At 51.1% G+C, this 23,458-nt stretch overlaps 1 protein-coding gene across 9 annotated transcripts in view; it reads right to left on the minus strand.

The window, feature by feature from the left end:
• Nucleotides 1-1,686: 1,686 nt before the first annotated feature.
• The window catches only part of ENTREP3 (endosomal transmembrane epsin interactor 3), a 29,648-nt gene continuing 7,876 nt past the window's right edge, over nt 1,687-23,458 (minus strand). For 3 of the 9 annotated variants that reach the window (XM_075584496.1, XM_075584492.1, XM_075584495.1), the window contains exons 2-12: nt 22,460-22,516; nt 11,895-12,005; nt 10,869-10,997; nt 9,529-9,636; nt 9,234-9,394; nt 7,187-7,286; nt 6,994-7,078; nt 4,980-5,525; nt 4,484-4,549; nt 3,952-4,178; nt 1,687-2,901 (exon numbers count right to left, since the gene is read on the minus strand). In XM_075584496.1, coding sequence (XP_075440611.1) covers nt 2,731-2,901; nt 3,952-4,178; nt 4,484-4,549; nt 4,980-5,525; nt 6,994-7,078; nt 7,187-7,286; nt 9,234-9,394; nt 9,529-9,636; nt 10,869-10,997; nt 11,895-11,969 — 1,668 coding nt within the window. In that variant the 5' untranslated portion in view covers nt 11,970-12,005; nt 22,460-22,516 and the 3' untranslated portion in view covers nt 1,687-2,730. Of the gene's footprint in view, nt 2,902-3,951; nt 4,179-4,483; nt 4,550-4,979; nt 5,526-6,993; nt 7,079-7,186; nt 7,287-9,233; nt 9,395-9,528; nt 9,637-10,868; nt 10,998-11,894; nt 12,006-15,340; nt 15,669-15,842; nt 15,999-21,142; nt 21,241-22,459; nt 22,517-23,458 lie in introns of those variants that run through there. The other 6 variants (XM_075584494.1, XM_075584493.1, XM_075584499.1 and 3 more) reach the window with 6 other exon arrangements.

Below are 23,458 nucleotides of genomic sequence, written 5' to 3' on the forward strand. Positions count from 1 at the left end.
CTGTATGCTCTGCGTACCCTGCTGGCTCTGTATGCTCTGCGTACCCTGCTGGCTCTGTATGCTCTGCGTACACTGCAAGAGCTATGTATCCTGCATGCTCTGCATACCCTACTGGCTCTGTGTACCCTGCTGGCTCTGTGTACCCTGCTGGCTCTGGGTACCCCGCTGGCCCTGCGTACCCCGCTGGCTCTGCGTACCCCGCTGGCTCTGCATGCTCTGCGTACCCTGCTGGCTCTGCGTACCCCGCTGGCTCTGCGTGCTCTGCATACCCTGCTGGCTCTGCGTACCCTGCTGGCTCTGCATACCCTGCTGGCTCTGCGTACCCTGCTGGCTCTGCGTACCCTGCTGGCTCTGCGTACCGTGCTGACTCTGCGTACCCCGCTGGCTCTGCGTACTCCGCTGGCTCTGCGTACTCCGCTGGCTCTGCGTACCCCGCTGGCTCTGCGTACCCCCCTCCGTACACCCTGCTGGCTCTGCGTACCCCGCTGGCTCTGCGTACCCCGCTGGCTCTGCGTACCCCGCTGGCTCTGCGTACCGTGCTGACTCTGCGTACCCCGCTGGCTCTGCGTACTCCGCTGGCTCTGCGTACCCCGCTGGCTCTGCGTACCCCCCTCCGTACACCCTGCGTGCTCTGCGTACACCCTGCTGGCTCTGCGTACCCCGCTGGCTCTGCGTACCTCGCTGGCTCTGCGTACCCCGCTGGCTCTGCGTACCCTGCTGGCTCTGCGTACCGTGCTGACTCTGCGTACCCCGCTGGCTCTGCGTACTCCGCTGGCTCTGCGTACCCCGCTGGCTCTGCGTACCCCCCTCCGTACACCCTGCGTGCTCTGCGTACACCCTGCTGGCTCTGCGTACACCCTGCTGGCTCTGCGTACCCCGCTGGCTCATGCTGGCTCTGCATACCCTGCTGGCTCTGCATACCCTGCTGGTTCTGCATACCCTGCTGGCTCATGCATACCCTGCTGGCTCATGCATACCCTGCTGGCTCATGCTGGCTCTGCATACCCTGCTGGCTCTGCATACCCTGCTGGCTAATGCATACCCTGCTGGCTCATGCATACCCTGCTGGCTCTGCATACCCTGCTGGCTCTGCGTACACCCTGCTGGCTCTGCATACCCTGCTGGCTCATGCATACCCTGCTGGCTCATGCTGGCTCTGCATACCCTGCTGGCTCTGCATACCCTGCTGGCTCTGCATACCCTGCTGGCTCTGCATACCCTGCTGGCTCTGCATACCCTGCTGGCTCTGCATACCCTGCTGGCTCATGCATACCCTGCTGGCTCATGCATAACCTGTGGGCCCTGGATACACCCTGTGTGCTCTGCATACCCTGCTGGCTCATGCATACCCTGCTGGCTCATGCATAACCTGTGGGCCCTGGATACACCCTGTGTGCTCTGCATACCCTGCGGGTTCTGCGTAATTCACTGGCTCTGCATACACCCTGTGTGCTCTGCATACCCTGCGGGCTCTGCGTAATTCACTGGCTCTGCATACACCCTGCGTGCTCTGCTTACCGGCTGGCTCTGCGTACCCCACTGGCTCTACGTACCCCGCTGGCTCTGCATACACCCTACGGGCCCTTACAAGGTTTCATGCAGCGGCGCAATTATTACCTCATCATTATTAATGCGCCAGCTCCTGCAGACTCGCTCGTGTCAGTAATTGAGACATGACATCATATATACAGCTGTCTTATTTAATTATTAATAAACTCATTTCAGAACAGCATTGTGCATGAGAATCAGAATACCAGCCCCCCACAAGTAACCCTTTCCCTGCCAGAGCCCTATGCAACTCATTGCAAAGCAATACAATAACATACCAAGCAGTGGGAAGAAATGGGCATATAAAGGAGACTTCAAAATGCCAAGAACTGGATCAAAACTCCAGGGCAAAAACAATCACTTTACACCCTGGGATTCTTGCCAAGCTCACTCACTTCATATGAAGTGTCACTCAGTATGTGGCAGTCTCGCTCAGTAGGAAGGGGGCCTCGCTCAGTACGAAGGTGGCCTCGCTCAGTACGAAGGGGGCCTCGCTCAGTACGAAGGGGGCCTCGCTCAGTACGAAGGGGACCTCGCTCAGTACGAAGGGGGCCTCGCTCAGTACGAAGGGGGCCTCGCTCAGTACGAAGGGGGTCTCACTCAGTAAGAGGGGGTCTGTACTCTCACAGTTGTACTTCACCATTATTAGGTGACAAACAGCCTGTAATAGATCTGGGTGCAGCCGTACCCATGAAATATCCTATAACTGTGCATCACCGATTCCTGCAGCTCATCCCTCCCAATTCCCACAGCCTCTATGGCAGCTGCTGCTTTGGGTATCTGGCAAAGAGAAGCGTCTCAGGGGACATTTGGAGTGACTGTGTCCTGTCTGTGGGTCAGTAATTCCTCAGTGCCATAGTGATCATTATTTGCAAAATGCAAGTACTTTTTAAACAAAAGGTAGCGTGTTTCTACAGAACTAAATCCATTGTACATTTCCCCGGGTCCCTGAGAGGACTGTGCCGATCAGAGGTCACTGAGAAAGATTGTCACAACGCTGAAGCAGTGACGATGTGCGGGCGGTCACTTACTGCTGAGTTTATACTCAATGGCTTTTCTGACATAACATGGTTATAGGGGGGACACACAGCTGGACAGGCCCATGCACCTCCCCTGTGTGCGCTGGGGGTGTCACTGCTCTGAGCCTTTGTCCCTCTGAGGGGACACCACAGGTTGGGAATGTCAGACAGTACTCTCCTTGTACGCCCCGTTCAAGCTGTGGGGGCGTCTTTGCACGCGCCGGCCGCTGGACAGGAGGCGCCGGAGAGATGACGTGGAGCTGAGGTCTCCGCAGCTCTGTAAAGATATCTCCTGGCATTGCTCCTGATCTGACGGCAGCGGACTCTTCATAACCTGCAAACAGACAGCAACAATGACACCAGGAACCAGGTGGAGAGATCCCTTTGCTGCCTAAAGACCACAAGGGCTTCTGCATGTCACCTGTCAGAGGGCATGTAAAGACCCGAAACTAATTCTCACTGTATCATCCTCATCGTGTAATGTGGCAAAAAATAACAGGTCAGGTAATAGGAGGAGTTATAGGGAGGGGTTATATGGGGTAATAGGAGGAGTTATAGGGAGGGGTTATATGGGGTAATAGGAGGGGTTATATGGGGTAATAGGAGGAGTTATAGGGGGTAATAGGAGGAGTTATATGGGGTAATAGGAGGGGTTATATGGAGTTATAGGAGGAGTTATAGGGAGGGGTTACATGGGTAATAGGGAGGGGTTATATGGGGTAATAGGAGGAGTTATAGGGAGGGGTTATATGGAGTAATAGAAGGAGTTATATGAGTACTAGGAGGAGTTATGGGAAGCGGTTATATGGAGTAATAGGAAGGAGTTATGGGGAGCAGTTATATGGAGTAATAGGAGGAGTTATGGGGAGCAGTTATATGGAGTAATAGGAGGAGTTATGGGGATCGGTTATATGGAGTAATAGGAGGAGTTATGGGGAGTGGTTATATGGGGTAATAGGAGGAGTTATGGGGATCGGTTATATGGAGTAATAGGAGGAGCTATGGGGAGTGGTTATATGGGGTAATAGAAGGAGTTATGGGGATCGGTTATATGGGGTAATAGGAGGAGTTATGGGGATCGGTTATATGGAGTAATAGGAGGAGTTATGGGGATCGGTTATATGGAGTAATAGGAGGAGTTATGGGGAGTGGTTATATGGGGTAATAGAAGGAGTTATGGGGATCGGTTATATGGAGTAATAGGAGGAGTTATGGGGATCGGTTATATGGAGTAATAGGAGGAGTTATGGGGAGTGGTTATATGGGGTAATAGGAGTTATGGGCAGCGGCTATATGGGGGAATAGAATCATTATTACAGTATGCTAGATACAAATACCTTACTGTGTAGTACAGTGCTGCACACACTAACAGTGATTACCTCACCTGTTTGGGGCACTGCGGACGGTTCTGTGCCGATTCCTTCAGGCTTCGTCTGGAGCGATGCAGGAATCTGGCGACCAGGAGCCGGGTGCTGCGTCCGCCCTTCAGGTCCCCCAGGGACAGCGCGCCACTCTTGGAGAGCTGCTGCACAGCGCTCTGCATTGCCGGGAGTCTGCTCTTCCCTGCGGAGCTTGTGCGGAGCAGAGGGGAGCAGCGTCTGTACAGAAAGGCTGCAGAGGCGACAAGCACACCAACATGTATACCCAGTGTACTTTCTCCCTGATAAACATTCACGTTTCACCACAGAGAGGCCAGTAACACACAGCAAATTAATATACATCTGTAACACAGAGGGTAATGCATTGCTGGCACTTGGCAGTGAAGAGGTTAAGCTGCTGTGCAGGGGAAGAAATGTCTCCAAGTAATGAGAATGACTAATATATGAATATATAATTAGTGCCTGGAGGTGTGTGCGTTGCCATGGGGTGTATGTCACCCTCACCTATACCGCCCTCCCGTGCAAGGGGGTCCTGACCTGTATCAATGGACGAGACGGAAACATCATCCTCCAGGGCTTTGGGGTAGTCCGCGTCTCTGAGATCTGAGAGGGCACAGAGAAGCATGTGAGAGGGGGGGTGGGTGCCCTGAGTATGGCTGCGGGTGCATTGGTTTGTTTGTGTGCATATTACTGGGGTCCTAGGACAAGCAGATTCCAAGGTAGGTACATATATATATATATATATGTACCTACCTTGGAATCTGCTTGTCCTAGGACAATATATATATATATATATATATATATATATATATATATATAGTCACCTGGGATGAGCTGATACCAGTCTCCTGGGATGAGCTGATCACCGGGTCGCTGTATGTGTGTGTATTATATATGTACAGTATATATTTATTATATAATGTGTATATCCCCTCACCAGTCTCCTGGGATAAGCTGATCACCGGGTCGCTGTACGTGTGTGTATTATATATGTACAGTATATATTTATTATATAATGTGTATATCCCCTCACCAGTCTCCTGGGATAAGCTGATCCCTGGGTCGCTGTGTGATCGGATTATGAGCCGCGGGGCTGGGTCCTTGCGCAGTGCTGCAGGCCGCGTGTTCTCGCTGTACCTGCGGTGGGGACAGTCCGGGGTCTGGCAGGGGTCGCTGTGATGCAGGGAGCACCCCGATCCCTTACTCCGCCCTGCTTTCCCTGGGATCCTCCCCTTCAGTCGTACCTCTGGGAAGCAGGGTCCCACAGAGTGCCCGCTGGTTTCCAGCCTGTTACAGCTGTGAGTGACAGCGCCCCCGACCTGGGGCAGGGGGTCGTAACAGGCACTGGGGGTGGAGCAGGAGAAGGAGCGGCCCCCCCTGATACGGAGCACAGGGGTTTCCTCAAACGGCCCCTGCAGGCTCAGAGTGGGGCTCTGGTGATGCCCACACTGCACACAGTCCACACTCAAGCAGTAATCTGCTCGGCTGCGCTGAATAGAGCGATACAGAACATAATCCACGGACGGCAGGGAGCCCCGCATCTCCAGCAGGACGGAGTCTTCTGAGGGGCTACTGTCCTCTGCAATAAAGAGAGACCCCCAGCATTATCAGAGAGCCCCTCAGCCCCCACCAGACACAGATCTTCTCCCCTCATCATACTGAACTCTATACAGGACATTCAGGCGCTAAGTATCCCACTGTCACAGCTGCAAAACTGGCCCAAAAACTGCAGTCACTTTATTAAATGCCACATTTTCTCTGGGTTTAGCAGGCAGAAGTTTTTAATAAATAAATGGTCTCCGGAGAAAGAGATAGATTTTATTGCAGGTTGTGAAACTTTTTATTGGATCAATGTGAAAGTGACACATTGTTTCCATACTCCCCAAAAGCTGCAACTTTCACGGAGTGTCAATAATGTTACTTTTAACTAAATAAACATTCAGTGATTTTGAGCAGAACACGAGTCCTGTAAAATGGGACTTAAATAGCCTAATTCTGTAGCTAAGAGCTACTTTGCACTGAATAGCACATCCATGTTTAATGCTTCCGCTGCCAGACAGAAAGTACGGGGGAGAAACGTGTTGCAGGAAACTGTATTTTGAGTGGTACAAAGAGTGAGAAGTCTGCGGTGTCACCAGAGCTCCAGGATTCCCAACGTACTCACCAGAGCTCCAGGATTCCCAACGTACTCACCAGAGCTCCGGGATCCCCGACGTACTCACCAGAGCTCCGGGATCCATACGTACTCACCAGAGCTCCATGATCCCCGACGTACTTACCAGAGCTCCGTGATCCCCGACGTACTCACCAGAGCTCCGTGATCCCCGACGTACTCACAAGAGCTCCGGGATCCTGATGTACTCCCCACATGCTCCGGAATCCGACGTACTCACCAGAGCTCCGGGATCCCGATGTACTCCCCACGTACTCCGGGATCCCGACGTACTTACCAGAGCTCTGGGATTCCCGACGTACTAACCAGAGCTCCGGGATTCCCAACTTACTAACCAGAGCTCCGAGATTCCCGACGTACCCGCCAGAGCTCCGGGATTCCCGACGTACTAACCAGAGCTCTGGGATTCCCAACGTACTCGCCAGAGCTCCGGGATTACCAACATACTCACCAGAGCTTCGGGATCCCCACGTACTCACTAGAGCTCCTGGAACCCAATGTACTCACCAGAGCACCGGGATTCCCGACGTACTCACCAGAGCTCCAGGATCCCGACGTACTCACCAGGGCTCTGGCATCCAACATACTCACCAGCGCTCTGGGATCCATACGTACTCACCAGAGCTATAGGATTCCCAACGTACTCACCAGAGCTCCGGGATCCCAACGTACTCACCAGAGCTCCGGGATCCCAACGTACTCACCAGAGCTCTGGGATCCCAATGTACTCACCAGAATGCCGGGATTCCCGATGTACTCCCCAGAGCTACGGGATCCCAATGTACTAACCAGATCTCCGGGATCCCGACATACTAACCAGAGCTACGGGATCCCAACGTACTAACCAGATCTCTGGGATTCCCAACGTACTCACCATTCCCACTATGACCAGTCGAATTCATTCTGTCCGATGCACTAAGACAACAGACCTCATTAAGCTGAGCATCAAACAGTGTTGCCTGTATCAATGACACAGTGATACCGTGGCAGTCAGACAGAGCCGTGCAAAGTATCCCAGAGGAACCCAGCATACACAACAAACACAGTGCTGGTCCAATGTCTCCTACCTGGCTGTCTTCTCGGATCCCCATCACACTCTCATATGATGGAGGGAAGTCCGTTGGGTATAGTGGGATTGGGCTGTCCATGGACCCATTGTATGTGATGCTGTAAGAGACACAAGGGGCCCAGCTTCAGTCATCAGAGGTGACTCAAGGTCAAATGGGTCAGGAGAGAACATGACAATTTGTGACCATGTATCCAGTGAAAATGAGCCTCCTCCGCAAGTGTAAGCATTCCTACAGCAGTGTCCCCTATGGATGTCATTAGTGTCACTACAGCATATGGAGTGAAGGGACGGTGTATATGGATCAAAGGAGGATTCAGGGAAGAGGTGACTTCATGCACATAGAAGGTAATTAGTAGGTTGTGATGTCTTTGAATAAACCTCGATATCAATCAGAGAAGGTTTTCTTCTGCAGCACACGCACTCTTTCTGGGGCCGTTAACCATGCACATGTGACAATCACATACAACGTCCTTAATATTTCTTAGCCGCCTCGTACTGGATGCAGACACTGCACAGAGCGCCCTAGCACTGGATGCAGACACTGCACAGAGCGCACTAGCACTGGATGCAGACACGGCACAGAGCTCCCTCGCACTGGATGCCGACACTGCACTGAGCTCCCTCGCACTGGATGCAGACACTGCACAGAGCGCCCTCGCACTGGATGCAGACACTGCACAGAGCGCTCTCGCACAGGATGCGGATGCTGCACAGAGCGCCCTCGCACTGGATGCAGACGCTGCACAGAGCGCTCTCGCACTGGATGCGGATGCTGCACAGAGCGCTCTCGCACTGGATGCAGACACTGCACAGAGCGCCCTCGCACTGGATGCAGACACTGCACAAAGCGCCCTCGCACTGGATGCAGACACTGCACTGAGCTCCCTCGCACTGGATGCAGACACGGCACAGAGTGCTCTCGCACAGGATGCGGATGCTGCACAGAGCGCCCTCGCACTGGATGCAGACGCTGCACAGAGCGCTCTCGCACTGGATGCGGATGCTGCACAGAGCGCTCTCGCACTGGATGCAGACACTGCACAGAGCGCCCTCGCACTGGATGCAGACACTGCACAAAGCGCCCTCGCACTGGATGCAGACACTGCACTGAGCTCCCTCGCACTGGATGCAGACACTGCACAGAGCGCTCTCGCACAGGATGCGGATGCTGCACAGAGCGCCCTCGCACTGAATGCAGACGCTGCACAGAGCGCTCTCGCACTGGATGCGGATGCTGCACAGAGCGCTCTCGCACTGGATGCAGACACTGCACAGAGCGCCCTCGCACTGGATGCAGACACTGCACAAAGCGCCCTCGCACTGGATGCAGACACTGCACTGAGCTCCCTCGCACTGGATGCAGACACGGCACAGAGCACCCTCGCACTGGATGCAGACACGGCACAGAGCCCCCTCGCACTGGATGCAGACACGGCACAGAGCCCCCTCGCACTGGGTGCAGACAATGCACAGAGCGCCCTCGCACTGGATGCAGACATAGCACAGAGCGCCCTTGCACTGATTGCAGACACAGCACAGAGCGCCCTTGCACTGGATGCAGACACGGCACAGAGCACCCTCGCATTGGATGCAGACACGGCACAGAGCGCCCTCGCACTGGATGCAGACACTGCACAGAGCTCCCTCGCGCTGGGTGCAGACAATGCACAGAGCGCCCTCGCACTGGATGCAGACACGGCACAGAGCACCCTCGCACTGGATGCAGACACGGCACAGAGCCCCCTCGCACTGGATGCAGACACGGCACAGAGCGCCCTCGCACTGGATGCAGACACGGCACAGAGCACCCTCGCACTGGATGCAGACACGGCACAGAGCACCCTCGCACTGGATGCAGACACGGCACCGAGCATCCTCGCACTGGATGCAGATGCTGCATACACACAGTTTGATACATAGGATGATGATCGCTGGGACAGAAGATGTCTGCCTACTGCTCATTGACATCTGAAGAAGGTACATGACTTATCTTGAAACCGGCCTATAAAAGGATTCCACCTTCCCTTGCACTGTGCTCCACTTACCTCTGAGCGTCCGTCTCTGAGCCACAGGTATACTCCGGGGGGTAGTAAGGAGGTGGAGGTACCGGTGGAACAAACTCCTCGCATTCGATCATACTCTGCAGGATGGGATCCTGGGGCAAGAGGCACTCCAGGTTCACCAAGGTGGACCTCTCTGGAGCCAACTGAGGGGACGGAAGATCAGGACAGACAGAAAGGGGATGTAACTAGCCATGTGCAGAGCAGGGTGGTCACAGACTTAACGTGAAGTATCCACACGCACACACAGCCGGGAGTCCACACACGGCACAGAACTTACAACATGGATCACATCCAATGAGAAGATCTGAATGCAGCAGATGACAGCTGATAATGTGCAGATGATGGTGGAGAGGATGGTGAGGCCACAAATACTGAATAACAGGTCCTAAGACACACAGAGAGCAGAGTCAGAACATACCCCCACCTGCAGAGGGTGCTCCTGGGATTAGCAGGGTGGCAGGCTTCCCAGGGGAACGTCAGGTGGAGACCCGGGAGGGAAGGCCCCAAACAGGGAGGCAAAACAACACAGGGACTCAATAAGAAAAGAGCAGAACTGCTGAGAGTAATGGCATGTCCCTATTACAGTGATACCGCCGCCCCCCATTACAGTGATACCCCCGCCCCCCATTACAATGATACTGCCACCCCCCATTACAATAATAGTGGCACCCCCCATTACAATAATACTGACACCCCCATTACAATGATACCCCCACCCCCATTACAATGATACCCCCATCCCCCATTACAATGATACCCCCACCCCCCATTACAATGATAACTCTGCCCCGATTACAATGATAACTACACCCCTATTAATGATAACTTTGCCCCGATTAATGATAAATCCGCCCCTGATTAAAGATAACTCCGCCCCTGATTAAGGATAACTCCTCCCCTGATTAAGGATAATGCCGCCCCCAATTAATGGTAACTCTGCCCCCGATTAATTATAACCCCACCCCTAATTAATGATAACTCCGCCCCTGATTAATGATAACTCCGTCCATGATTAATGATAACCCCCACCCCCTGTTAGGCTAAACTGTGATAATTAGATTGCAAGCTCTGCTGACCAGGGATTCATGGCCCAGATGCTGTAACCCCCCGTGAGGCTATTTACCGTCACGTTAATAACTAATGGTGGGCTAATGATTTGCTAATGATATGCTAATGATGGGTGAATAAAATGCAAATGAGGCGTTATCATATCTTCTATTCACTAAAGTCCATTCCGGTAAACGCGGGGACTTAACATTACGCTATTTAAGTCAGAGCTATTTCTGTGTCTGGACCAGAGTAACGCCAAGACCGCCACACCACACCAAATAACGCGATGTTATCCTACAGTAACGTGGCATTAATCCATGGTAACGATGTGCAGATAATCAGCCTTGTGGATGAGGTTCTCAGGGAACAGAACGGCCGGTTCTAGGTAATGTGGCGTTCCAATCCCTGACTTTGTACACCTAGGTCACGGTCTTACTGTAGTATGCACAGCACTGTGTATATACCCTGTATGTATAGAGTGATACAGAGCATTACAATGCCAATAACTAACGTACAAAAGGAATGTGTGAGACGCGCGTCCCCCCGGACACTGTTTCGGGGGGCTACCTTCAGGGCCGTGCGGATGCTCCTGCAGTCTGGATTCGGGTACATGGTCAGCACCTCCTCATCTTTACTACAAGAGGACGGGATCTGCTCGTCCGACAGTATCGTGCAGCAAACACACCAGTTCTTCTCCTCGGAGCAAGAGAAAATAAAGAGGATTTAAATTGGGCTGTAAAGGAGAGAAATCCCCCTCTCCTTCCCCTCCTGCTTTCCTCCCCCTCCCCCCTGCTCTCCTCCCCTTCCCCCCTCCCCCCCCCCCGTGCTCTCCTCTCCTGCTCTACTCCCTCCCCCCTGCTTCTCTGGACCCCTTCCCCCATAACCTCTCCCACTCCCCTACTGCTCTACTCCCCCTCCCCACTCCTACTCTCCTCCCCCTCCCCACTCCTGCTCTCCTCCTTCTCCCCCTCTGCTCCCTTCCCCCCCCCCCCCCCGTGCTCTCCTAGCCCTCCTCTCCTGCTCTACTCCCTCCCCCCTCCTTCCCTGGACCCCCTCCTTCCCTGGACTCCCTCCCCTAACCCCTCCTGCTCTCCTCCCCCCTCCCACTCCCCTACTGCTCTACTCCCCACTCCCCTACTGCTCTACTCCCACTCCCCTACTGCTCTACCCCCTCACTCCCCTGCTGCTCTACTCCCCCTCCCCTCCTGCTCTACTACCCCGCCTCTCCTCCCTCTCCCCTCCTGCCCTACTCCACCCCTCCCGCTCTACTCCCCCACCCTCCCCTTCTTCCTCTCCCGCTCAACTCCCCCCCCTCCCCTCCCGCTCTACTCCCCCCCTCCCGCTCTACTCCCCCCCCCTCCCCTCCCGCTCTTCTCCCCCCCTCCCGCTCTACTCCCTCCCCTCCCGCTCTTCTCCCCCCCCACCCCACCTGCTCTACTCCCCTCCCGCTCTACTCCCCCTCCCCTCCTGCTCTACTACCCCGCCTCTCCTCCCTCTCCCCTGCTGCCCTACTCCCCCCCTCCCTCTTCTCCCCCCCCCCCTCTTCCGGCTATCCTTTAACACTGCACAGTATTACTAGTGTTTAACACTCACCCTTTGACAGGCGTCGAAAGACTTGACCAGCTGCGCGTTCTGACAGGAGAGGATTGAGCCGGCGAGGCTGAGCATGACGCACAGAGCCGTCAGCAAAGTGAAGAAACTGATCTGAAAACACGAGGAGACACAGCAGTACTGAGCATCATGCACCTCTAAACATGCAAACATGCACGGCAGATCAGCAGGCAGCCATCTTTCAGAGGGGGCTGCATTGGATGGAGATCCTCACAGATATATCAAATTAATGAGACAGAGAAAGATCTGCCAGGATTCCACAACCAGAAGTGGCTGCAAGAAGCCTTAGGGTGTGCTTATAGTGCCGGCGACTGTGACGCGACGTCGCGACAAAACAAAGGCATTGCTGCCGTCACGTGCGCTTATAGTAAGCACGACGCGACGGCGCATCGGCTGGGTTGCGATTGCTGGAAGTCGTCTCAATTAGATTTTTCCAGCGACCGCAGCCTGACGTCACCATTGCCGTTGCGTCCCCGGAACTATAAGCATAGCCTCAGAAGTATAATTGTTAGGTGCTTTGAATATAAAAATCCTGTATAAATACAGATGGAAATAGTAATATTATAGATAGATATATGCAGTAGTGACAGTATTTTCTCTGCCGCTGCTGAGGCATTACTACACAACACAGGAGAGGAACCACACCGTTCACTTAATCAATGATATCAAATTTTAACAATTATATTTGATTCACATGTGTCATAGTTTAGACACAAATGGGTGGTGCCTATGTACTTGAAGTTAATAGTATTAACAATTGAATGAGAGTGTCACAAAGTCACCCACAGAAAGTACATTTATGGTGCACACCACATTAATATTATATTTATATTTTATACAGTGATGATATAATGTGAAAAAACCATAAGTGATAAAAGTTACAAAAATAAAAATACAATTAAAAATCCCACGTGGTTCCACGTACATTCCCATCGGTACATTACGGTACATTTCCATTGGTACATTACGGTACATTCCCATTGGTACATTCCCATCGGTACATTACGGTACATTCCCATCGGTACATTACGGTACATTCCCATCGGTACATTACGGTACATTCCCATCTGTACATTCCCATCTGTACATTACGGTACATTCCCATCTGTACATTACGGTACATTCCCATCTGTACATTACGGTACATACCTATCGGTACATTCCTATCGGTTCATTACGATACATTCGCATCTGTACATTCCTAACGGTACAATACGGTACATTCCCATCGGTACATTACGGTACATTCCCATTGGTACATTCCCATCTGTACATTCCTATCGGTACATTACGGTACATTTCCATCGGTACATTACGGTACATTTCCATCGGTACATTACGGTACATTCCCATTGGTACATTCCCATCTGTACATTACGGTACATACCTATCGGTACATTCCTATCGGTTCATTACGATACATTCGCATCTGTACATTCCTAACGGTACCATACGGTACATTCCCATCGGTACATTCCCATCTGTACATTCCTATCGGTACATTACGGTACATTTCCATCGGTACATTACGGTACATTTCCATCGGTACATTACGGTACATTCCCATTGGTACATTCCCATCTGTACATTACGGTACATACCTATCGGTACATTCCTATCGGTTCATTACGATACATTCGCATCTGTACATTCCTAACGGTACAATACTTTACATTCCCATCGATACATTATGGTACATTCTCTTCGGTACATTCCCATCGCACTATATGGTACATTCCCATCGGTACATTACATTCCCATCGGTACATCACTATCGGTACAATCCCATCGGCACATTCTCATCTTTACAATACAGTACATTCCATTGGTACATTCCCTTCGGTACAATACGGTAAATTACCATAGATACATTACATTACCATCGGTACATTACCATCGGTACTGTCATGTTCTAGCCTGCAGTACCCATGCTTATCCACCGGGACTGCTGCTACTCTACTAGCTCTCAAAGAACATTCGAGACCCTAAAACCTGACACCTCTGCACCTGTGTTCTACCTCTCAGCCTGCCTATTTAAACCTCCCTTGTCTGTTTTTACTGGTTCCTCCAGCTCCTGCTATGCTCCTGTATACGCTGCTGTTGTTGCTATTGCTGTTGTCCTGTCTCCTCGTTGCTGACCTCTGCTTGTGACCCCGACCACGCTATCTGCCGCTTGCCTATGACCTCTGCTTCTGACCCCGACCACGCTCCCTGCTGTTCCTGCCACTGGGATCCATTCCAGCCATAGATCAACCCTTAACAGAATAAACAGGCCCTATCATGGATCCCGCTGGAACAGAACAGAACCTGGCTCAGAAGCTTGCTTCCTTGCAACATGTCATGGCTGGCTTCCAGGAACAACAAGGACATGTTTACAACCATTTTGGCCGCTTGGAAGAACGTGCTATCACCGCAGAAGCTGAAGTACGTAAATTACGCGCCGCCATAACCGCTGTGCCTGTTCAAAACGCTGTGCCTTTGCAAACTGCTCCCAGAGTACCCCTTCCGGAAAAATTCAGGGAGGAAAAAAACAACCATTCCGCGGTTACCTCAACCAATGCAGACTTCTATTTCAGCTACAGCCAACCATCTATAATACCAACAAAGTCAAGGTGGGACAAATTATCACCCTGCTCAAGAATGAGGCCCTTGCTTGGATCTCCCCTATGTTAGAGCAGGATAGCCCACTAATAAGGGATCTGGAGGGATTCATCGAAGCCATGAGTATGATTTTTGATGACCCAAACCGTGGTGCAAACGTTGAAGCAACTGAACAACCTTCATCAAGGAAGACGCTCGGCAGCTGAGTACGCCGCTGAGTTCCACAGATGGGTTACCAATACTGCGTGGAATGAGGCCACTCAGAGATATCATTTTCAGCAGAGTCTCCCTGAGCAAATTAAAGACTAACTTGCCCGAGTGGTGCCTCCAGAGGGGTTTGAGGAATTTGTCCGTTTATGCATTCAAAATCGATCAAAGGCTTACTAAAAGACGATTGGAGAGACGGGATAATGCCAAACAACCCCGAGGTTAGAGATGCCAGCACCCCAAGACGTTCCAGGGAGTCTGAGGAGGAGCCGATGCAAGTAAACACATTGCAGGGACCTATTTCAACTGGAGAAAGGAATAGACGCTGAACAGAAGATCTCTGTTTGTATTGCGGAAATGAGGGACACTATCTCGCAGACTGCCCAAATAAGTCCAGGCGATCTTCTTTCCAGAGCCCTAGGAGAAATAAGCTGCACGCCATTTCAAAGACTTTTCTCTGCTTCTCAAAGTAAAGGTAACCCTCCTTCTCTAAATCCACACCTCCTGGTCCCTATTATAAATCAAGGAGGGAACACATCATTTTTCAACCACAGTAATGGTCGACTCAGGGGCAGCAGGGAATTTTATGGACATAGAATTCGTCAAGAGCCATTCGGTACCTTATGTAGCCAAGGAATCGCCAGAAAGGATGTAAATCGTTGACGGTTCTCCTTTGAGCTCTGGACCTGTTGCCCATAAAACAAGTAATTTAACACTAATCATAGAGCCCAATCATCAGGAGGAGATTTAATTTAGTCTTATTCCTTCAACTTTGTTTCCAGTGATTCTGGGAATTCCATGGCTCATGATCCACAACGAACATATACAGACCAGCGCCCAAAATTAGTCCAAAGTCCCTAATAGAGTCCAAACAGATGGAAGGGAAGATATCCAAATGCTCCCATCACTGTAAAATCTCCAATCCGGGGGTCCGTGACATAGGGACAGAAACAAAAAAAATAATAGTGTAATACGTAATGTTAAAATGGGACAAACAACATGAAACACTTAACAGAAGATAAACATAAAACAATCAAGCTGAAAGAAAAATAACTATTTAATAAAAAAAAACAGCCTGTTGCAGAGGGTCATCAAGGGGTTAAAACCCAAAACCCTACTTACAGCAGGACTGGAATAACAAGCATGTTTAGACAAGTGGGGCAGACGCCTGCAGCAGTTTGGGTCCTCAGGGGCTCCCTGTGTAGTGTCTTTCCTTCTAGCTTCAAAACACACTCCAAGTTGGCTGCCGAGTAAGGGAACTCCACACTCCTGCTTGCTAGCACTGCAGCTTCAATGATGCTGCTTCCTGCTTCACTTGACTGACACTTCTCACAACCAGTGTAACTCCAAGGCACCGTGACCTTTGACCCTACGCGTTTCGTGACCTCAGTATAAGGGATGAGTCTGGTCTGCGGGCAGCACCGGCGTAACAACCTGATTGTGTGGGAATACATAAGATTTCCTCGTCCCAAGAAAATCTACTGCCAACTCCATACTCTGAGTTTTTGAATGTGTGTGACAAGAAGAATGCGGATACACTTCACCCACATTGTTCTTATGACTGCCCCATTGAATTATTACCGGGTGCTGCCATTCCTTTTGGAATAATCTATTCCCTCAGAACCAGAATTGAAGGTCCTCAATGACTACCTACGGGAGAACCTGTCAAAGGGTTTCACCTGACTCTACTTTCCCAGCAGGTTCTGCTCTCTTCTTCGTGGGAAAGACTCTATGTCCCTGCATTGACTAGCGGGAACTTAATAAGATTACAGTGAAGAACAGGTATCCGTTACCTCTGATCCCCTAACTATTGGAAAGAATTTGGGCAGCCAAGATCTTTACCAAATTAGATCTCCAAGGTGCGTATAATTTGGTCCGCATCCGACCCAGTGACGAGTGTAAAACATCCTTCTGAACCCGTTATGGGCACTATGAATACCTGGTGATGCCTTTTGGACTCTGTAATGCTCCTGCTACTTCCCAGCATTTAATTAATGATGTTCTACGAGAGTTACTGGATAAATTCGTAGTGGCATACCTGGATGATATCCTAGTCTTCTCAGATAACATCATGGATCACCAGAAACATGTCCGGATTGTCCTAAAGCGTCTCCGAAAGCACAAATTATACATCAAATGAGAAAAATGTGATTTTGAAAAGACCAGCATGAAATTTCTCTGTTATGTCACCTCCCCATAGGGTTTGAGTATGGACCCAAGCCGTGGTCGAATGGCCAATTCCTTGAAATGAGAAGGACATTCAGAGATTTGTGGGCTTTGCCAACTTCTATAGATGTTTTATTACACATTTCTCTGGCATTATTGCCCCAATCACCCGACTCACACGGAAAGAATTCCCCTTCAAATGGTCTCCTGAAGCGGATGCAGTATTTGAACAGTTGAAGTCACTTTTCACATCTGCCCCTATCTTCATTCATCCGAATCCAGAACTACCATTTGTCATGGAAGTGGACACATCCGACTCCGCTGTTGGTGCCATTCTTTCACAAAGAATTGGACCCAAGATGCTCCTTCATCCATGCGCTTTCTATTCGTACTAAATGTCAACAGCAGAAAGAAATGATGACATCGGAAGCAAGGAACTTTTGGCTATAATAGCTGCATTCTCAGAGTGGAGACATTTACTGTACTTGAGGGGGCCAATCACCCGGTTACCGTCTTTATGGATTACAGGAATTTAGAATTCATGCAATCCGCAAAGAGACTGTCTGTGCGACAAGCCAGATGGGCTCTATTCTTTGGAAGATTTCAGTTCCACATCTCATACCGCCCAAGCTCCAAGAATGGGAGAGCTGATGCCTTGTCATGGTTATTGCATAATCCTTGTTCAGATAAAGAGCAAGAAGAAACTATTCAACCTAAGAAAAAATTTCAGGGCGTTATGTTTTTCGCCGATCTCCTCTCACGAATTAAGGGAGCCTACTCATACAACTCTTTTCTTAATAAACCTCCACCAGAAGCTGAACTATTTCTATGTGATGGTCTGTGGAAATGTAAGGACCGTCTATTCGTCCCTAAGGAGGTAAGATTAGAAGTGCTCCAATTAATGCACGACTCCCAACCTGCTGGGCACCCAGGTGTCCTCAAGACACAGGAACTGTTGTCCTGCTCTTTTTGGTGCCCTAAATTAGCACAAGATGTTACAGACTATGTCCTCTCCTGTGAGACCTGTGCTAGGACCAAGACTTCTTGAGCTTCCCCTGTGGGTTTGCTGCAGGCTCTTCCAATTCCTACTTGTCCTTGGTCCTTGGGGGTCCATATCAATGGATTTTATTGTTGACCTACCAAGATGAAGTGGACGTGATACCATTCTTGTAGTAGTGGATCAACTTGCAAAGATGGCTCACTTCATTTCTGTACAGAATCTCCCTGCAGCAGACCAGACAGCCAAGTTGATCGTTAAAGAGGTATTCCGGCTTCACGGGGCTCCAGATGAGATCATATCTGATAGAGGGGTGCAATTCACATCAAAATTTTGGAGGACTTTATGTTCCTCTCTAGGAATTCGTTTAAATGTATCGTCTGGCTATCATCCACAATCTAATGGCCAGACCGAAAGGACCAATCAGACATTGGAATAATACTTACAATGTTTTGTTTGCCATCTCCAGGATGACTGGATTGATTTTGTACCGCTAGCTGAGTTTTCGTACAACAACTCACAACATTCATTGACACAGAAGAGTCCCTTCTTCTCAAATTTTGGATTTCACCCAACCTTTATTCCTCGTTTTCCATCTTCGGGTCCCATTCCGGCAGTTACAGAGAAATTTGAGATTCTGCGAGACGTCCAGGAGACCCTCAAAGAGACACTTAGTGAGGCTCAAGTACGGTACAAAAGAGCAGCAAACCCTCCCCAGAATTTCACGTTGGGGATAAGGTCTGGCTTTCTACGAGAAATCTATGATTAAAGGTTCCAACCTTTAAATTGGGACAAAAATACATAGGTCCATTTCGCATTTCAGCACTAATAAATCCAGTGTCGTTTAGATTAGAGCTCTGAGAGGCCATGAAAATACACCCTGTTTTTCATACTTCCCTGCTGATGCCATTCCGGGAGAATACGTTTCTGGACCAAAACTTCCTCTTCCTAACCCTCTCCTTGTGGATAATGAAGAGGAATGCAATATTTGAACAGTTGAAGTCACTTTTCACATCTGCCCCTATCTTCATTCATCCGAATCCAGAACTACCATTTGTCATGGAAGTGGACACATCCGACTCCGCTGTTGGTGCCATTCTTTCACAAAGAATTGGACCCAAGATGCTCCTTCATCCATGCACTTTCTATTCGTACTAAATGTCAACAGCAGAAAGAAATGATGACATCGGAAGCAAGGAACTTTTGGCTATAATAGCTGCATTCTCAGAGTGGAGACATTTACTGTACTTGAGGGGGCCAATCACCCGGTTACCGTCTTTATGGATTACAGGAATTTAGAATTCATGCAATCCGCAAAGAGACTGTCTGTGCGACAAGCCAGATGGGCTCTATTCTTTGGAAGATTTCAGTTCCACATCTCATACTGCCCCAGCTCCAAGAATGGGAAGGTTGGTGCCTTGTCATGGTTATTGCATAATCCTTGTTCAGATAAAGAGCAAGAAGAAACTATTCACCCTAAGAAAATTTTCAGGGCGTTACGTTTTCCGCCGATCTCCTCTCACGAATTAAGGGAGCCTACTCATACAACTCTTTTCTTAATAAACCTCCACCGGAAGCTGAACTATTTCTATGTGATGGTCTGTGGAACTGTAAGGACCGTCTATTCGTCCCTAAGGAGGTAAGATTAGAAGTGCTCCAATTAATGCACGACTCCCGACCTGCTGGGCACTCAGGTGTCCTCAAGACACAGGAACTGTTGTCCTGCTCTTTTTGGTGCCCTAAATTAGCACAAGATGTTACAGACTATGTCCTCTCCTGTGAGACCTGTGCTAGGACCAAGACTTCTTGAGCTTCCCCTGTGGATTTGCTGCAGGCTCTTCCAATTCCTACTTGTCCTTGGGGGTCCATATCAATGGATTTTATTGTTGACCTACCCAGAGCAAGTGGACGTGATACCATTCTTGTAGTAGTGGATCAACTTGCAAAGATGGTTCACTTCATTTCTGCACAGAATCTCCCATCAGCAGACCAGACAGCCAAATTGATCGTTAAAGAGGTATTCCGGCTTCACGGGGCTCCAGATGAGATCATATCTGATAGAGGGGTGCAATTCACATCAAAATTTTGGAGGACTTTATGTTCCTCTCTAGGAATTCATTTAAATGTATCATCTGGCTATCATCCACAATCTAATGGCCAGACCGAAAGGACCAATCAGACATTGGAATAATACTTACAATGTTTTGTTTGCCATCTCCAGGATGACTGGATTGATTTTGTACCGCTAGCTGAGTTTTCGTACAACAACTCACAACATTCATTGACACAGAAGAGTCCCTTCTTCTCAAATTTTGGATTTCACCCAACCTTTATTCCTCGTTTTCCATCTTCGGGTCCCATTCCGGCAGTTACAGAGAAATTTGAGATTCTGCGAGACGTCCAGGAGACCCTCAAAGAGACACTTAGTGAGGCTCAAGTATGGTACAAAAGAGCAGCAGACCCTCCCCAGAATTTCACGTTGGAGATAAGGTCTGGCTTTCTACGAGAAATCTATGATTAAAGGTTCCAACCTTTAAATTGGGACAAAAATACATAGGTCCATTTCGTATTTCAGCACTAATAAATCCAGTGTCGTTTAGATTAGAGCTCCGAGAGGCCATCAAAATACACCCTGTTTTTCATACTTCCCTGCTGATGCCATTCTGGGAGAATCCGTTTCTTGGCCAAAACTTCCTCTTCCTAACCCTCTCCTTGTGGATAACGAAGAGGAATTCATTGTGGAGAGAATTTTGGACTCCAGGTTATACCGAGGGAGACTACAGTACCTGGTCCACTGGGAGGGCTATGGCCAAGAGGAGAGGTCCTGGGAACCCAAAGACTTTGTACATGCTCCACGACTAGTCAGAGCTTTCGACCGGAGATATCCAGACAAGCCTAGGAAATATCGTCCGGAGAACGCTCTTGGGAGGGGTAAGTAATGTCATGTTGTAGCCTGCAGTACACATGCTTATCCACCGGGACTGCTGCTACTCTGCTAGCTCTTTCAAAGAACATTCCAGACCCTGAAACCTGACACCTCTGCACCTGTGTTCTACCTCTCAGCCTGCCTATTTAAACCTCTCTTTCCTGTTCCTCTCTTTTCTGTTTATACTGATTCCTCCAGCTCCTGCTAGGTTCCTGTATTCGCTGCTGTTGTTGCTATTGGTATAACGAAACCTTTTACCATTGTATCCATTAAAAGGTATCGCAACCTACAAAGTATCATATCTGTCTTGTGTAATGCCAACTGCGTACTCACCACCAAGGTGAAGGGTCATTTCCACGAGATGCAGCCAATCAGTCCGGACACGGCTAACTGAGCAGGGGGAGGAGCGAGGAGAAGGGGGGAGGAGGGAGAATTGCGAGGAGACGGGGGGAGAGGAGCGAGGAGACGGGAGGAGGAAAGAGGAGACCGGGGGGAGAGGAACGAGGAGTCGGGGGAGAGGAACGAGGAGACGGGGGGAGAGGAACGAGGAGACGGGGGGAGAGGAACGAGGAGACGGGGGGAGAGGAACGAGGAGACGGGGGGAGAGGAACGAGGAGACGGGGGAGAGGAACGAGGAGACGGGGTGAAGGAACGAGGAGACGGGGGTGAAGGAACGAGGAGACGGGGGAGAGGACCGAGGAGATGGGGGGAGAGCGAGGTGACGGGGGGGAAGGAGCGAGGTGACGGGGGGAAGGAGCGAGGTGACGAGGGGAAGGAGCGAGGTGACGGGGGAAGGAGCGAGGTGACGGGGGGAAGGAGCGAGGTGACGGGGGGAAGGAGCGAGGTGACGGGGGGGAAGGCTGAGGTGACGGGGGGAAGGAGCGAGGTGACGGGGGAAGGAGCAAGGTGACGGGGGGAAGGAGCGAGGTGACGGGGGAAGCGAGGTGACGAGTGGGAGCGAGGTGATGGGGGGACAGGAACAAGGAGATGGGTGGAGAGAAACGAGGACACGGGGGAGAGGAAAGAGGAGACGGGGGACAGGAAAGAGGAGACGGAGGGAGAGGAACGAGGAGACGGGGAGGGAATGAGAAGACGGGGGAGAGGAACGAGGAGATAGGGGGAAGTAACGAGGAGACGGGGGAGAGGAATGAGGAGATGGGGAAGGAACGAGGAGACGGGGAAGGAACGAGGAGACGGGGAAGGAACGAGGAGATGAGGAAGGAACGAGGAGATGGGGGGAAGGAACGAGGAGATGGGGGGAAGGAACGAGGAGATGGGGGAAGGAATAAGGAGATGGAAATATCGTCCGGAGAACATTCTTGGGAGGGGTAAGTAATGTCATGTTGTAGCCTGCAGTACACATGCTTATCCACCGGGACTGCTGCTACTCTGCTAGCTCTTTCAAAGAACATTCCAGACCCTGAAACCTGACACCTCTGCACCTGTGTTCTACCTCTCAGCCTGCCTATTTAAACTTCACTTTCCTGTTCCTCTCTTGTCTGTTTATACTGGTTTCTCCAGCTAGGTTCCTGTATTCGCTGCTGTTGTTGCTATTGCTATAACGAAACCTTTTACCATTGTATCCATTAAAAGGTATCGTAACCTACAAAGTATCATATCTGTCTTGTGTAATGCCAACTGCGTACTCACCACCAAGGTGAAGGGTCTTTTCCACGAGACGCAGCCAATCAGCCCGGACACGGCTAACTGAGCAGGGGGAGGAGCGAGGAGAAGGGGGGAGGAGGGAGAGTTGTGACGGTATGGCGGGGGGAGAAGTGAGGGGGGGGAAGAGTGAGGAGGGAGAATTGCGAGGAGACGGGGGGAGAGGAGCGAGGAGACGGGGGGAGGAACGAGGAGACGGGGAGAGGAACGAGGAGACGGGGGGAGAGGAACGAGGAGACGGGGGAGAGGAACGAGGAGACGGGGGGAGAGGAACGAGGAGACGGGGGGAGAGGAACGAGGAGACGGGGGAGAGGAACGAGGAAGAGGGACGGGGGAGAGGAGAGGAACGAGGAGACGGGGGGAGAGGAGACGGGGGAAGAGGAATGGGGGAAGAGGAGACGGGGGAGAGGAACGAGGAGACGGGGGTGAAGGAACGAGGAGACGGGGGTGAAGGAACGAGGAGACGGGGGAAGAGGACCGAGGAGATGGGGGGGAGAGGAACGAGGAGACGGGGGAGAGGATCGAGGAGACGGGGGAAGAGCGAGGTGACGGGGGGAAGGAGCGAGGTGACGGGGGGAAGGAGCGAGGTGACGGGGGGAAGGAGCGAGGTGACGGGGGAAGGAGCGAGGTGACGGGGGGAAGGAGCGAGGTGACGGGGGGAAGGAGCGAGGTGACGGGGGGAAGGAGCGAGGTTACGGGGGGAAGGAGCGAGGTGATGGGGGGACAGGAATGAGGAGACAGGAGGGAGAGGAACGAGGAGATGGGTGGAGAAAAACGAGGACACGGGTAGAGGAAAGAGGAGACGGGGGACAGGAAAGAGGAGACAGGGAGGGGGAGGAACGAGGAGACGGGGAGGGAACGAGAAGACGGGGGAGAGGAATGAGGAGACGGGGAAGGAACGAGGAGATAGGGGGAAGTAACGAGGAGACGGGGGAGAGGAACGAGGAGACGGGGAAGGAACGAGGAGACGGGGAAGGAACGAGGAGA

The sequence above is a fragment of the Ascaphus truei genome, unplaced genomic scaffold, assembly GCF_040206685.1.
Source record: "Ascaphus truei isolate aAscTru1 unplaced genomic scaffold, aAscTru1.hap1 HAP1_SCAFFOLD_622, whole genome shotgun sequence".
In the NCBI taxonomy this organism is placed as follows: Eukaryota; Metazoa; Chordata; class Amphibia; order Anura; family Ascaphidae; genus Ascaphus; species Ascaphus truei.